This window comes from Canis aureus, chromosome 9 (assembly GCF_053574225.1).
Source record: "Canis aureus isolate CA01 chromosome 9, VMU_Caureus_v.1.0, whole genome shotgun sequence".
NCBI lineage: Eukaryota > Metazoa > Chordata > Mammalia > Carnivora > Canidae > Canis > Canis aureus.
In genome coordinates, this window is record NC_135619.1 from 51185268 (window position 1) to 51202292 (window position 17025).

A 17025-nucleotide genomic window follows, 5' to 3' on the forward strand; every position below is an offset into this window, starting at 1 on the left:
AATGCTCAAAATAGATACTACAAGTTACTTGTTTTTAAAAAAGTTTATTATTGTTCATGGATTCCAAAATTCATGGCACAAATTACCAGGAGAGTGTTTTCTGTCAACAGCTGAACTTACATGTGAATTACTTTTTAATTATATGCAGTTTTTCCTTTGACCCCAACTATATACTGGTCAGTGCCCTTATGTTTAAAATAAACAACTGGTCATGTTCACTTGAAAAGGTTTTTGCCTAATCACCAAGGGGTTCTAGTGCATCAAAAAAGTGGTTGCTCTCAGTTCTACCCATGAATGACAGCTTGCAGACAAGCTGTTTTGATGAGATTAGGAACTTCTGACCGCAAATGAGGTAAAAAAAAGGTACACATGTTATCAGCAGACGGTTCAATAATAAAACTGTTTCAACATCAAAAACTCAAGAGCCTACAAAGTCAGATATGTGAACGACAAAGCTATCTAAAATACCTATGAGCTGAAAAGAAAAAGAAGAAATATGTTTATACAGAAATCAACATGACAAATCATCCTGCAACTGAGCGTTTCAACTGAAAACTTCATAAGGTTCTTGAAGATATCAACACATTCAAGTTCCAAAACAGAGCAACTATATTAAAATACGAACAGCATAAAATTCAAATGTCACCACATGTTGGAAGACATACACTAATAATAGAAAACACTTTAATAGGGTTTATTTGTGGTAGGCACTGTTCAAGGGACTTCACATTTTTATTCATTTAGTCCTGATAACATCCCTATGAGACAGGTACTATTAAGATTATATCTCCACTTTACAGATGAAGGAACTAAGGCACAGATAGATTAATTCACCCAATGTCATACTGCTAGTAAGAGGCAGAGCAGGAGTTTAATTCCATTAGTCAGACTCCAAAGTTCATGTTAACCAATGCACTGTGTTTTATGCAATAGCCAGCTTAAAAAAAAAAAAAAAAACCTAATAACCTTTTTGGATTTCAAACATTAGAATAGTTTTGTGCAAGATGAAAAGTACACAGGCTTCGGAATCAAATCAAACCCGAACACACTGCTAGGCAATGTCAAGCCTCGGCTATTCCACATGTAAACGGATGATACTTAAGTTACTGTGAAGGTCAAAGAAGATAATAGAATTAAAGTGCCAAGTACATATACAAGATAGAGGTTCTTAAGTTCACAGACATCTAGAGAGTCCACGGACGGGTTTCAGTCTCTGAGTCTCATCAATTGCATGAAAAATGTTGAGCCTTTTTTTTTTTTTTTCAAAGAATCGTCCCTGGCGGTCCACAAACCTTCAAGGGTTACCTGATCTCCGAAGGCTAAGAACCACCGAAGTACACAGCGGCTACTCAAAAAAAAAAAAAAAAAAAAATTCTCTTTCCCTTCTTATCCTCAAAAACCATTCCTTTTCCATTAAGGGTGATAAATAAACCAAGGCTTTCCAATAAATGTCAATTATCCCCTCGCCATTTTCCTGGTTTGGTAATTAGTAACATATGCAAGCTTATGCCCCAATTTTCTAGAGATGGTCTAAAGTAGGCGATGATTCATCCCTCTCTGCACCGACCCAAGTACACGGTATTTACTCGAGAGAATCGTGAGAATCGTGCACCCAGCTGCACGAAGCACAGTGTCAGCTAGGACAACAGAGTAGGCACTACAGCTTCCCAGCTGTACCGTAGAGACCTGACACCCCCAGCGCTGAGGGATGAGGAGAATGTGTTTCCCTAAAGTACTGGAAAACCGAGAATTCCGTCCCCCCGCCCGGACCCCCTGTCCTGCCTCTCCGGAACTCTGATGCAGGCGAGGTCCTCGGGGCACTGCTCCGAGCTAGAGCGGTGGTGGAGAGGAACGTTACCCGAGCAGCGAGGCGAAGTCCCAGAAGTGCTGCCCGGGGCGACGCCGCAGTACCCGGGACGAGACTGGCTCAAGATCCTCCCAGTACAGATCTCGGTTCGGGCTGGGAACCGGCTCCAAGCTCTTCCGTTTCCCAAAGCGGCTTCCGCTTCCGGGCTAGCCTTTGCCGGAAGCAGTATTTGGATGACGCAAAAGTGTCGCGCAGTCGGTGATTCCGGAAGAAACAAGAGTGCGGCGTGAACATGGTGAGGGGAGGGTCGGAGAAAGGGTTTTGTCGCACCACGTTTTGGGAGGAGATGGAGCCAGTCATCCCTTAGCCAAATTTCCTCCGTATTACCCTAATTATTGTCATCGTGGTTGTGGTTCTTAAACTGCTCCCAGCGGTGCCTGTTCTACTCTTCCGAGTGGGGAGAGGAGAACCAGGTTGGGGGCACAGAGGATGAAGTGCTGGGTATTTGAGGAAGAAGAGAAGGGAATGGACAAAAGAAGAGAAATAACTCAAGAAGATACAATGTATCCAGTTCTTTTAACTCTAAAATTTCTGTTTCAAGGGGAAGCAAAAGAAAGCAAGAAAGTATGCGACCATGAAGCGAATGCTTAGTCTCCGAGATCAGAGGCTGTGAGTATCGGGAATCAAGCTGTACCCAAAGATATGAGAGTTAGGAGGGCATAAGTAGTAAAAACTTTGTTGTTATTTTGTGTTTACGTGTAAAATTATGTATTGTGTCTTGGATTTATATAGCGTAACATAGTAGGCAAGTGTGAAACAGCCACTAGATGCTGAGCAATTACACTGGAGAAGGGAATGGGGATTAAACATTCCTGAAGTGTTCGCTCTGTTTTCCGCCTTTTTTTATAAACTTTATCTACCGTATCACATTTAAGCCTCCTAACAGCTTCGTAGGTAGGAATATCTTTGTTTTTGCCATTACATTACTTATATTCCCCCCCCCCCCAGGGGAAAAAATACCTTTTAAAATTGTTGAAAGATGGTGAGGTCAGAGGCCATGTTTGTCTTGTGTCCCAAGCACCTGCCACTTAAATAGTTTTTTTTTTTTTTTAAGATTTTATTTATTTATTCATGAGAGACAGAGAGAAAGAGAGAGAGAGGTAGAGACACAGGCAGAGGGAGAAGCAGGCTCTGTGCAGGGAGCCCGATGTTGGACTCGATCCCGGGACTCCAGGATCACGCTCTGTGCCAAAGGCAGGCGCTAAGCCGCTGAGCCACCCAGGGATCCCCCCCACCTTTTTTTTTTTTTTCTAAAGATTTTATTTATTTATTCATGAGAGACACACACAGAGAGAGAAAAGAATGGGAAAACACCTAGATGTCTTCATTTTATAAATCTTATAAAAATCCAAACCTCTGCGAGAGAGTGGAATGATATTCCCTATTGTAAGCTTCCCTGCTTCGGTGAAGAATAGACAAAGTTATGAAATAAGGACTGGTCCCAGGGCATCTGCCTGGCTTCATCAGTAGAGCATGGGACTGTTGATCTCTGAGTGGTGAGTCCAAGCCCCAGGTTGAGCCTAGTAGAGTTTACTTTAGAAAGAAAGGAAGGAAGGAAAGAGAAAAGAAAAGAAAGACTAGCTTTTCTTTTGTTTATTAGCCTTAGAACAAAGGAACAGCCTTCAGAGTTATCAAATTGTATTCTCAGCCTTTAGTATGTATTATGTAATTTTTAGGGAAGTTGCTTCATTGATAATATTTTATTTTCAGTTAAGGGTTAAATTTTGTGTGTATAGTTTTACATTTTAGTCTCTTATGAGTCATATGGAGGAATCTTTTTCCTCCCTACTGTTGGAGCGTTTGAGTCTTTAGAAGATAAATGTCAACCTGTTTCTCCATTGCATTGAAGTGGATTTTGATCCTTTTTTTTTTTAAATGTCTTTTTATTTATTTTTTTTAATTTTTATTTATTTATGATAGTCACAGAGAGAGAGAGAGAGGCAGAGACACAGGCAGAGGGAGAAGCAGGCTCCATGCACCAGGAGCCCGATGTGGGATTCGATCCCGGGTCTCCAGGATCACGCCCTGAGCCAAAGGCAGGCGCCAAACCGCTGCGCCACCCAGGGATCCCTGGATTTTGATCCTTGATATGAAGAGCTTCTGACAAAAAATGATAATATAACTAACTAATATAATTAACAATTTGTATGGATTATTGGCTATTTTTAAATTTCATTATGTTTAACTGATTATGTTATTTTCAGCCTACTTCCCACACAGTTATTTGTGCTTAAAAAGGGTGTATTGATATGAACATGAAGAAATCACAAAGTAGAATTCCTCTGTAAGAAAAAAAAGAAGAAACTTTAAATGTTGATTAAGATTATAACTGCTATGATTTTTTTCTTCTCTTTCATTTTTTTTCTTGCGTTTAATTTACTTTCTTTTTTCCTAGTAAAGAAAAGGATAGATTAAAACCTAAAAAGAAAGAAAAGAAAGATCCCAGTGCACTCAAGGAAAGAGAAGTGTGAGTAATCAAAAATTTCAAGTTTTCCTTTGAAACTAGAGGAGACATTTTAGAACCATAGAATTTTTAGAAATCCAGGCTTTCCCTGAGCTGATTTGCTCAGTCATTTGTAAGTCTGACACAACTATGCAAATGAGAGTGATACTAGTGAAAATGTATCCATTCCAGTGGTTTGAAGGTTTTTGGATTTCATGGAGCAGTAAAATTTCCCCTAAAATCTTGGGAATTAGATCTAGAATTATTAATTTTTTTCTTTCAAAAGATCTTTCAAAAGAGGCAATTGTTATTGTTTAACACACCAGCATTTGAGGAAGAATGTATCACCAAAAATAGTAAGCAAAAAATTTCAGGGTCATTTCTTTTAAATAAGTACACTTAACTTTATGAAGCTTCAGTATATGTTCTTATTATCTCATTTTCCCCTAGATTGGTAATGGATATATCATAACAGGATTTTTTAAGATTATTTCCAATGAATAAGGAAAAAGCTTAATCTATAGCAAACAGTTTGAAGCAGAGACTTCATTTACAATGTTGATATCAAAGTATCAGTGTAGACATTACTTTGTTTTGTGTCTTCTTCCTTCAGCCCCCAACATCCTTCCTGCTTATTCTTCCAATATAACACACAGCTGGGCCCACCTTACCACATCCTGGTTGATACCAACTTTATCAACTTTTCCATTAAAGCCAAACTTGACTTAGTACAGTCAATGATGGACTGTCTGTATGCCAAGTGTGAGTATCATACTTTTGCATTTCTCTTGACATTTGTACAGAATAATTATAATTATCCAAATACATGAAAAGAGGGGAGTGGGGTCCTAGTTTTTGGATTTCTGGTCATTTAATTTGCTCACAGTAGCCATGACGATTTTCAGTGAATTGAAATGTAAAGCAGACTTGACTGGGAATAATTAAACTTCACAATTCGGAAAACATTTAGCCTACTTTGACTATTGTTGTGGACATCAATTTTGAAAGTAGGATGGGAATTTTTTGTTTTAGAATTTTGGATTTTAAAATTCTGGGCAATAAAAATTTATTACATTTTTAAGAATATATATTCTTTTACATTAAGGAGGAAACATTCTCCATTCTACTCTATTGTGGAAAAGCTAAATAAGATATTTTGCCATTTATGATGACAGAACTAGAAGTAATGCTTTTTAACATTTCCTAAATTTATTCAGTTTGGTATTTATTTGTACCACAAAGGACCAGAAGTAGTTTACACATAGGTATGCAGTTTACCATTAGTAGCTTTCCCTTGTATTTGGGTCCCCTCCTTTAGTGATCTTCCTTCACTACCATGAGTAAGAAAGAAAATCTAGGCCATGTGTAAGAGAATCACTTCCTAATAATGAGATCTGTTGCATTTTGTGATGGCATTACATTTGTTTATTTTCCAGTCATCTAAAGGTACAAATGAAAATTAAACTTCACTTTGCCATAAAGAATACATAAAAGGAAAAAATTTATGCCTCCTTTAATTTTGAAAGGATGCTGTATAATGAACATTTATAGAGTGATGGTAACATAAATGTTGCTTTGATTTATTAAAATGGGGAAGATGGGGGAGGGAATGTGATGAGTAAGAGAGCTAAATTATATTAATATGTGAAGGTAACCACCAAATGAGAAAAATAGCTAATAAAGGAAAATAGTGCTCTTTAAGAATCAGAATTGGTGGGGTGGGCTAGGATCAAGGAACAGTAAATTTTCCATACAGACTTTTCCTTATCTTTTTAAGCTATGTACATGTAATACTTTAATTTTTTTTAAGCTTGTAGAATAATAAAGAGTAACCTGAAATTGGGACACTACCTGCCTGTGAGAGTGGACTAGGGTGGTCTTGGATGGGGGAAGACACTTAACTTGGTAGACTCTTTGTATTCCCGTGGTGTTTTTTATAACCATAAATAAAGTGTGCTAGCTGCTTATCTAGGAATGCTGTGACCTACTTATAAATGAAATGGATGGAGGGTTCAGGCATGGCCCTTTGAAGGTGAATTGTTTCCTTGACTGTATAGTTTCATCACTGTTATCTAAATGGTGACTATTCAGGATAGCTTTCATCCTAGAGGATTGCTTTCTCTAGATATGGATACCTAGGAGTACAGTTATAATATGTACAGCTAAATGCTCTCACTGTGCCTTTTTTAAAAACAAACCTATTGGGGGCATTTCAGTGGCTCAGTTGGTTAAGCGTTGGACTCTTGATTTCGGTTCAGGTCATGATCTCAGGGTTGTGAGATCTAGCCCCATGTTGGGCTCCATGCTGGGCATGGAGCCTGCTTAAGTCTCTCTCTTTCTCCCTCCCACTCTGCCCTTTCCTGTCTCTAAATAATAATAATTAATAATAATAAACATAAACATAAAAACAAACTTGTTAAGGAAAATACCACTTTCTACAGTTTTCTGTGTAATAATACTTCAAAGGAAAGGATGAAGAAACATTAAAAATTTGGTTACCAAAAAAAAAAAAAAAATTTGGTTACCTAGGAGGTTCCATAACTTTTTTAAGCTTTAGCTATTTAATTTTTCCTCACTTGGCTTTATACCTGAAGGAAGACCTTTAAAGATGCCCCTTTGACTTTTCTTAGCTCCTGGTCCCATTTCTGCCTGATATTCCAACAAGTAAGGGCAGTTAGCTTTCCATCAGCTTTCTTTTCTGCCCATGAGTCCTTTTCTCTGTTACCTTTCCTTTCTTGATAGTCCTCTTCCTGGGCCTACTTTCCTACTCTAGATGCAAGCCCTCCTTAATGCCCATCACCCGATTACCTCATCCCCCCACCCACCTCTCCTCCAGTAACCCTCAGTTTGTTTCCCATGATTAAGAGTCTCCTGGGATGCCTGGGAGCATTATTGGGGGCATCTCAGTGGCTCAGTGGTTGAGCGTCTGCCTTTGGCTCAGGGCATGATCCCGCAATCATGGGATTGAGTCCCGCATCAGGCTCCCTGCATGGAGCCTGCTTCTCCCTCTGCCTGTGTCTCTGCTTCACTCTCTGTGTTTGTCATGAATCAATAAATAAAATCCTTTAAAAAAAAAAAAAAAAAAAAGAGTCTCCCATGGTTTGTCTTCTTCTCTGATGACTTACCATTCAGTTTCTCTCCCTTCCCTTATAATCCTCTGTGTTGTTTCTTATATTCCACATGAGTGAAGCTATATGATAATTGTCTTTCTCTAGTTGACTTATTTCGCTCAGCATAGCATAAAAACATTTAAGCTCCCTGTAATACCTTTCCTTAGAGAGAAACAGTTTTTATTTTTATTTTATTTATTTATTTTTTTCTAGTAGGCTCTACACCCAGTGTGAAGCCCAATGTGGGGCTTGAACTCACAGCCCTGAGATCAAACCTAAGCTGAAATCTAGGGTCGAATGCTTAACTGAGCCACCCAGGTATCCCCTTTAAAACTTCAGATACAAACTGCAAAGTATAGGTTATTTTTGTTTATTTTATTAATGAAAATGGATCATAGGTAATTTACTATTTATCTTTGTGCCTTTTTTAACAGCTTTGAGATATAATTCACATAGCATTTAAAGTAGATGATTCAATGACTTTTAGCATATTCAAGGTCAATTTTAGGATATTTTATTACCCAAAAAGAAACTCGGAACCCCTTAGCCATCATCGCCAACCTTTCCCATCCTCCTCCCCTAGACAACCACTAATTTGTAGTCTATTTCTATAGATTTGTCTATTTTGGATATTTCATTAAATGAGACTGTATAATATTTTATTCTCTTCCATTTAGCATGTTTTCAAGGCTCGTCTGTGTTAAAACATGTATCAGTATATCTTTTATTTTCATTACCAAATAACATTCCATTGTATGGCTGGGATCACATCTCACTCATCCATTTTTTTCTTATTTTTTACAGTTACATTTTGTATATTACATTTACATAAAAGTTTAAAACTTTATTTTAAAGGTTTTTTATTTATTTGAGGGACAGGGAGAACAAGAGAGCACAAGCAGGGGGAGCATCAGGTAGAGGGAGAGGAAGAAACAGGCTTCCCCCTGAGCAGGGAGCCTGATGCGAGGCTTGATCCCAGGACCCTGGGATCATGATGTGAGCCGAAGGCAGATGCTTACCCGACTGAGCCACCCAGGGGCCCCTTGCACAAATACGTCTTTTTTTTTTTTTTTTTTTTTTCAAATATGTCTTAAACATTTTTCTGTGTCAATATGTATAGTGGACCTCATTTTTTTTAAGTTTACATAATATTTATATAATTTTTAAAAGTGAATATCCTATTAGATATTTGGGTTACTTGTGGTTTTTGCCTTATTATAAATAATTCTATAATGAATATCTGTGAATGTCTCTGTTAGGGTGGAGTAATTCTTTAGAATACATTTCTAGAAGCTGTATTATAATATAAAAGGATATGTAAAAATAAAAATAAAAGGATATGTATATTTTATTTTAATAGGTATTGCAAAATTGCCCTAAAATAGTAATATGCATTTGTACACCTACTAACTTAGTGTGAGAATACCTATTTCCTCAGTATTGGGTATTTTCCTTGCTTAATCTTTGCCTCTTGAATAGGTAGAAAGTAAAATCTTGTTTCAATTTGTATCTCTTTAATTAGGCTTAGATTGAGCACCCTTATGCTCACTGATTGTTATATGTCTTCCTCTATGACCTGAAGTGTATGAACTGAAATATACCATTGGTGGTTAAGAATCTAGTCTGTAACTGCCAATCTCCATTCAAGTCTTGGCTTCACCATTTACTTCTACTTGCTTCTTTGTGCCTTAGGTTCCTGATCTATAAAATGGGGGTGCTAATAATAACAATGCTACCTGGTAGGAATTATTCTGAAATTAAGTGAGATAATCCTCATAAAGTGCTTGGCCCAGTGTCTGGCAGATAACATTTAATTTAAACTCATTACAAACAAGCTCTTTGTATGTTAAGAAAATTAGCCCTCTGATGAATGTATAGAAATATTTTTCCTAGTTTATTTTTATTTTAATATGACTTTGGTAGCTGTCAAACAGAAGTTTTCTATTTTTATGTGATGAAATTACATTTCCTAATTAATTGCATGGATTCTTTTGGTTCACACTTAAAATTTTTTCTATCTAGAATTTATTTTAAGAATGACAGAGATCCAGCTTAAATTTTCCCTCAGATACATTCATGACATTTTATGAATCTGTGGGTTTGAGATAGTTCAGTTCGCTAGTTTCCTTACAAATAGGGATTTTATTCACTTCTCGTTCTGTTGTTCATTTCAGCATGCTTATTCTGCTGTCATTCTGGAAACCTCATGGGTCTCTTAAAGACTCTCAATGGGATATAATTCAGAGAGAGTCAAACCAGTTCCTTCACAAATTCTATCATTAATATGTATTTTTTTTCCTGGCAGGTATCCCTTGTATAACTGACTGTGTAATGGCTGAAATTGAGAAACTGGGACAAAAGTATCGAGTGGCTCTAAGGTAGGAAGGAGCTGGTCTAGATTGGTATACTGAAGATTTCTTTTGACCTTCCTTCATCTATTCAGTGTCCAAGGATTTCTTGGATAATTCGTTTAAATAAAAACTACACAAAACTAGTAACAATTTATGATCAAGAAAGCAAACATTTGGAGGTTAGAGAATCTTAAGCTGAAGTGGGTTTTTTTTTTTTTTTTTGGATTTTATTTATTTGAGAGAGAGAGAAAAAAAAAATGAGCCAAGGAGGGGACAGAGGGAGAAGGAGGCTACGCATTGTGCAGGAAGCTTGCCATGGGGCTCTGTCCCAGGAGCCTAAGATCACAACGTGAACCAAAGTCAGACGTGTAACTCAACCACCCAGGCACCCCTAAGCTGAAATTTTTGAATGAAGTTAGTCATATTGGTCTTGTAGGAATTCTTTTAAGTTCCTGTGGATTTTCAATTAGAAAGTGTCTTTTTATTAGTTATTAAGATACCTCTTTTAGAATCTCACACGTAAAGGATTCACATTCTAAGTTTTGAGCTTACTCTAGAAAGTACACTTGAGTTAAAAGTAGTGGTTCCTGAAGTATGGTCCATGGACCCCTATGAGTCCCAGACACCTTTGCAGGAAGTCCACAAAACTATTTTCATAATAATATCAAGACATTGTCGTTGTCACTGTGCTGACATTTATCCTGATGGCAGAAAGGCAGTGGACCCAAATAATACTAGTAGACTGTATTCTTCACTGACATTCACTGGCAGTTAAAAAAACAAGAGCCAACACCCAGGGGTGCCTGGCTGGCTCCGTCAGGAGAGCATGCAACTTTTGATCTTGGGATTATAAATTTGAGCCCTAAATTGGATGTAGAGATTACTTTAAAAAAAAAAAAAATCTTTAAAAAGAACAACAACAACCTAGAGTCACTTAAGAATATCCTTGATGAAGCAGTAACACCTGTTGACTTTGTTAAATATAGACCCTAGAGTACACATCGGTATTCCTTGTGATGAAGTGGGTAAAGTATACCTAAAGCACTTCTGCTGCTACCCAAGAGTGAAACCTACCTCAATGAAAAGCATGTGTGTACTTGTTTAGATTATGAGCCAAACCAGCTACTTTTGCATGGAATGTCATTTTTATGTGAAAAATAACTGACAAACACTGATTTTTCAGACTTTAGCACTTAGCAGATAGTTTCTCAAAAATTAATGCAGTGAATCTGTTACTTAAAGGAAAACAACTGTATTAGTTACCAATGATAAAATTCAAGCTTCCAAGTGAAAAATTAGAGTTTTGAAAAGTCATGAATTTATCACATTCCCAATACTAAAGACCTTTCTGTTGAGACCAGTGAAGATACTGAGTATGATTTTTTTTGTTACTGTATAAAGAAATTTGGAAGATTTGTGTAATTCAGCGAATTGGTATTTTCCAAATGATCATTGAATACTATTACAAAATCATGCGTGGGTAAAAGATTCATTCGAGGTCCAAGATGTACCAGTGAATTTGTGTGTGTGTGTGTGTGTGTGTGACCTTTTAGAGGTGTAAATTACATACTGTAAAATTCACCAGGGAAACTGAGTGGGGAAAAATTAGAGAGGAAGACAAACCATGAGAAACTCCTAACTCTGGGAAACAAACAAAGAGTTGCGGGGAGGGGGAGGACTGGCGGGGTGGGGAAGGAATAGGGTAACTGGGTGACAGGCATGAGGGAAGGCACATGATGAGATGAGCACTGGGAGTTATATGTTGGCAAATTGAATTTAAATAAAATATTTTTTTAAATAATGAAAATAAAAAAATTCACTGAATTTCTATAATTTGATGGGTTTGGCAAATGTGTACAGTTATGGAATCACCATCATAGTCATGAAATAAAACATTTCTGTCGTCCCAGAAGTGTGATTCCATTCATATGAAATTCCAGAAAAGTCAGAGCTATACTAATAGAATATAGTGGTTAACTGGAGCTGAGCATGAGAAAAGTGGATTAACTGCAAAGGGATACAGGGAACTTTTTTGTAGTGATGGAAGTGTTCTATAGCTCAATTGTGGAGATAGTGATATGGATATATAAATTTGTCAAAACTCATCAAATTTTACATGATAACCAGTGAATTTTATTGTATTTCATTTATACCTAATAAAGCTAACTTTTTTAAAGGCAAAGAAAAAAAAAATAAAGGCAAAGAAAAATGGGAACCCAATGTATAAGAGCATTGTTCAGCTGAATGGAAAAGTGATAAACTATCAAAATATTGAATATTACTGTGGAAAGAAAATTAAATTCTTATTTTACCTCTTTCACAAAAATCAGTTCAAGGTAGATTAAGTATCTAGGCTTTTGTGGAAAATACAGAGAATATCTTAGTGATTTTGGAGTGGGCAGGGCTTTCTGAAGAAGTCCAAACCGTAATAGAAAACTAATCAATCTGACTATATTGAATACAACTGTGGAACAAAAGATAGCATAAAGAAAGCAACACAAGAAGCCACAGATAGTGAGAAGATATTAGTAATGCATATAATCAACAAACGGCTTATTTTCAAAATATATAAAGAAGTACAAATCCATAAGAAAAAGACAAAACCCTTAAATTCACAAGGAGATAATCATTTCATACCTAGCAGACTGGCAAGAATTGAAGTCTATTTAACAATGCCACAAGTAGTTGAGACGGGGGACCAATGGAATTCTCATACTCAACAGATAAGAATGTAAAGTGGACAGTCACTTCTGAGAGCAACTTGGCAATATCACAGCAGAAAGTTCTGTCTTCCCAGCCCTGTTTCACTGTCCTCTGCACACTCTTCTTCCCTCCAGAAACATGTGTTTGGTCTTCCCTCACACCCTTGAGCCATTTTATAGATGTTTGGTACCCTGTTTGGAACATGCCTGCCTTCACTTTTTTTGGGAATACTGTTTTGTATTCATTTTATTTAACCTCCATATAATTTTGTTTTTTAATTATACATACTAAATCCACAGTGACTTAGCTCTGAACTATTACAATATGGAGTATTTTTCTCTCACTTGGTACCTATGTGATGCCTTGTATTTTTATTCAGTTTGTAATTCATCATCGTTATGTAATAGGAAGAACATGGCTCTGGGAATCACAGATTTGGGACTTTTTTTCAAATTTGTAGGAAAATAACACGTTTATTAATGGCAAACTATAAATATATATATACAATAAAAAGTAAAAGTCCTGCTTATTCAACTTTGTCCATTCTTCTACCCTAATGGTGATAACTGAGAAGGGTTAGTGTATAGTTTGTATATGTTTTTCCAAGCCTTTTTTTCTAAGCAAATGCAAATGTAGAGAAAGAAAATGAAAGAGATTTATGTTTTCTTAATTGAATCATATATGTATATTGTTCAATGACTGACTTTTTTATTCAACAGTTTGAATTTTTTTCTTTAAGATTTCATTTATTTATTCATGAGAGACAGAGAGAGGCAGAGACATAGGCAGAGAGAGAAGCAGGCTCCACACAGGAGCCTCTATGGGACTCGATCCTGGGACTCCAGGACCACACCCTGGGCCGAAGGCAGGCACTAAACCGCTGAGCCATCCAGGGATCCCAACAGTGTGAATTTTTTGAGTTTGTTTATTCAGCAAGCCTTCCATGTTGGTAGACAGCTGTACTTATTTTTTTAAAAAACAAGATGGGACACCAAAATATATTTAACTTTTATCTTGATGATGGGTGTTCAGATTATCTCCAGTTTTTCACTATTATAATACTGGCCAGCCTCATGCCTGTGTTGTTGCACATTTGTGTAAGACAGCTTCCCAAAGCGAAGTGGTTGGGTTAAAATTGATTTTGAATCCTAGCTTTTCCCAGCTGTATACTTTGAACAAGTACAATTAATTAATCTCTCTGAATCTGCTTTCTCATTTGTAAATTGGAAACATAGTAATTCAGAATTCTGTGAAGATTATATGACCTAAGGCACACCAGCTGTCAGTCAGTAAGCTTTCGTTCTCTTCTCTGTTAGGTGTCTTTCCAATTAGAAGATAAGGTGCAGAAGGAGAGGGGTGCCTTAAAATCTCCACATAGGTCAAGTCATTCTTATTTCACAGATCAAGAGTCAGAAAGTTATCCCATTGCCTGAATGTTGTCATTAATCCAGTTTTGTAACCCTTTAGGATTGCCAAGGATCCGAGATTTGAACGACTGCCATGCACACACAAAGGAACCTATGCAGATGACTGCTTAGTACAGAGAGTAACTCAGGTATCATCAGTTTCTAAATGTTTACTCTGTGCTTCACAGGAAGCATAGATGCCTCTTGTACTTGAGGAAGTGGATTGGAAATGTATACTGTAACTTTAATGGGAAAATCATAGGCTTGGGGAGGAGACATGGGTTTCAAATCTCAGCACCTGCATTTACTGGGTATGTGATGTGGGGCACTTACTGATCCTTATTCCACAAATCATTTATATAAAATGCTGTGAGTGTACATATAATATCGGTTTCACCTCCCTGTGAATTAGAAATCATCTATTTCCATATTCCTCATGCAGGAATTTTGTTCCTCTCCACCATGCCTAAGCAAGAGTGTTTGTCAGTTACATCTGAGTCTCCCAGGATGCTATCTTAGTACCCTGGAATAACTAGGTTTTTGATTCTTCTGTTCTGGCCTCCTTGTCAAGCACCACAAGAACTTCTGCTCTTGATTACCCTTATTATAGCCTCTCCCTGCTAAGGATAATCATCTTCATTTGATGACCACGCTCCCATCTCTTAAGCCATTCCATTCCATGGGTAGAGATAGCATTTGCCTTACTTTCCCACAGCACAGCTGACACCAGGTTATGAATCTTTTCAAAACTTAATGGGAGATTGGGGTATGACAAGTAAAACATGAAACAACTGGCAGCTAAATGCTACTGCCTTCAGAGCTGCTAGACTCAGACTTGTCCTGGAGATCCATTCCGGCTTCATTGCCAAGGCAGTAGCCTACCTCTACCACTAGAAGGTCTCAGGGTAGGCCCAAGCCCAGAGATTCCAGGAAAGGTAAAAGCTGTACCCTCTGATCTAAGGCATTTACTCTGCCTTTGCATAGTCTTTTGGGGGTGTTTCCCAAAACAAAGAAATCATCTGCCCTAAATGTGAAAGTCCCTTCCACTTATGAGACAAAAAACAATTTGCAGCTCTTAAATAGTTTTTCTATCTTCTCCCCCTCAAGATTCTTAGAACTACATTCCCCGAGGCAACTTGTTTGTGTTTTATAAATATGAGCTCCTAGATCATAGTAGGTATTCAATAAATTATTATAACCTTTCCTTTGCTATTTACTGTGAAAATGAGTAATTCTCCGGATTAGCCAGTGTACTATTACTCAGTATCACTAAGTAGACTTAAAGTATGAACACTCAATGGGTATCTTTTACAGCACAAGTGTTACATTGTGGCCACAGTTGACCGGGACCTTAAACGAAGGATCCGGAAGATCCCTGGAGTTCCCATCATGTACATTTCTAACCATAGGTGAGAACTGTCTCTTGGGGAAGTAATTAAAAGTATATAGCTGATGTCAATTAAAAATGAGGTCAGGTTATGGGAAAATTTGAAAGCGATTGTTGTATCAAATGCTCGCATAGTTGTATTTGAAGAAATGAGAGGAACAAGAACAAGGACAAAAGATAAAGCTAGGACTTGGGAATGAGGCAGACATTCCCACTGTTGTAGTAAGATCGCTAGAAGAAACAGATGTGTAGCCTTTTTTTTTTTTTTTTTTTTTTTTTAAGATTTAAAAATTTATTCATGGGAGACATAGAGAGGCAGGCCCTCTGTTGCTGCCTGATGCAGACTCCATTCCAGGAACCTAGGATCACGACCTGAGCTAAAGGCTGACGTTCAACCACTTGAGCCACTCAGGTGTCTCGAAATGTGTAGCTTTAAATACAAAGCAGTAATTTAAGTTAAGCTAATCTTTTGGCCAGAAATATCTTTTTTTTCAAAGCTTAGTATATGTGATCAGCACCTCATCTGGGAAACGAAAAGCTTATTAAAAAAAAAAAAAAAAAAAGCTGGTCTTTACCCTGTTTGGATGTTCTCATGCCAGTGCTCAGACTCCCCACTTTTCAACCTGGGAAGAATACAATATAGTGGGAAGAATATGGGCTGGGAGAAATTGGGCTTACCTGGACTCAGTGCCTGGCTCCCTCACTTGTTAACTCTCTGGCTTTGAAAAATAAAGATACTATATTAAAAGCATTTTGCTATAAATCATTTATTATGATATCCCTTTAAAATTTTCCCACTGACAAAAAGGATTCATAATGGGGAGGTGAAAGTATTGCAGGCAGTAAAGGATGGGATTTTAGGTGGATTCTGGACCCATCTTTCTTACCAGTGTTAATTTTTTGTCCTGATCAGGTACAACATTGAGCGGATGCCAGATGATTATGGAGCCCCTCGGTTCTAATTCTTAAAAGATCGTTTTTCTGTCTTCTTATACCAACTTTTTCTGTTGCCAGTTCATATTAGCAATATGCTATAGTATGAATTATTCTTCTTACCCATTTGCTCTGTTATGAGCTGAGTATGGTTAAATATATTCATTTTTTGATGTTTTGAAATCAGTATTTTGTATCATTTTAAGTATTGTTGCATCTTTCTATAAATCAGATGATTGTTTAATTTGATGGTTGTTTTATATTCATTTACTCAACAAACATTTATTAAAGTTATATTACGTACTTAGTAAGGTATGGTCCTGCTCGCAAGACATTCATATTATAATAGGGGAAAAGAGAAACATGTATATGAATAAATATAGTAATATAGTGATGCCAGATTAAAACTCTATAGGCAATAGACCTGTGTATGAGGAAAGAATGATTTCTTTCTCCTTGGTGGGAATGGAGAGGGAAGATAGATAGGCTAGAGGTAGTAATATTTGAGTTAATTTGATTTATTTATTTATTTTTAGTTAATTTAAAAAAAAAAACAAATAGGTGCTTGCCTAATATGTGAAGTAAAGAAAATTAGCATAGGAGGCATATGAACAAAAGTATGGAGACATGGAATGGCTGCTTGGCCTGCCTAGACAGCTACCAGAAGGTTTTTCTTACTGGAACATAAGGAAAAGAGATCTGTACCACACCTGAGGCTCCGAGGGAGGAAGTGGGCTAAGAGGGGGCCTTATATGACATACTAAAGGGTTTGGGCTTGATTGTGAGGTCAATAGGAGCTTATTTGAATTTTAACTAAGGTGAAAA

General features: G+C 37.1%; 2 protein-coding genes across 5 annotated transcripts in view; one reads left to right on the plus strand and one right to left on the minus strand.

Moving 5' to 3' along the window:
- Positions 1–2017, minus strand: part of AREL1 (apoptosis resistant E3 ubiquitin protein ligase 1) — a 42785-nt gene extending 40768 nt beyond the window's left edge. For all 3 annotated transcript variants that reach the window (XM_077909997.1, XM_077909996.1, XM_077909995.1), the window contains exon 1: positions 1859–2017. The gene's annotated coding sequence lies outside the window, so the exon portion shown is untranslated. The remainder of the gene's footprint in view (positions 1–1858) is intronic.
- FCF1 (FCF1 rRNA-processing protein) lies at positions 1962–16449 on the plus strand. Of its 2 annotated transcripts, XM_077909998.1 has the most exons (8): positions 1962–2102; positions 2409–2476; positions 4263–4334; positions 4924–5072; positions 9726–9798; positions 13942–14029; positions 15195–15289; positions 16181–16449. In XM_077909998.1, exons 1-8 carry the CDS (start codon positions 2100–2102, stop codon positions 16227–16229), a joined length of 597 nt encoding a protein of 198 aa, XP_077766124.1. In that variant the 5' UTR covers positions 1962–2099; the 3' UTR covers positions 16230–16449. The 2 variants fall into 2 exon arrangements, with proteins under 2 accessions (XP_077766124.1, XP_077766125.1); XM_077909999.1 differs by having other exon boundaries at positions 2058–2476.
- Positions 16450–17025: the final 576 nt, after the last annotated feature.

What these genes read in the sequence shown, in the direction of transcription:
- FCF1 (XM_077909998.1), top strand. An exon ending in AGTCTCCGAGATCAGAGGCT is followed by an intron (nt 2,477 to 4,262) that starts GTGAGTATCGGG and finishes CTTTTTTCCTAG; the next exon opens with TAAAGAAAAGGATAGATTAA. An exon ending in GGACTGTCTGTATGCCAAGT is followed by an intron (nt 5,073 to 9,725) that starts GTGAGTATCATA and finishes TTTTCCTGGCAG; the next exon opens with GTATCCCTTGTATAACTGAC.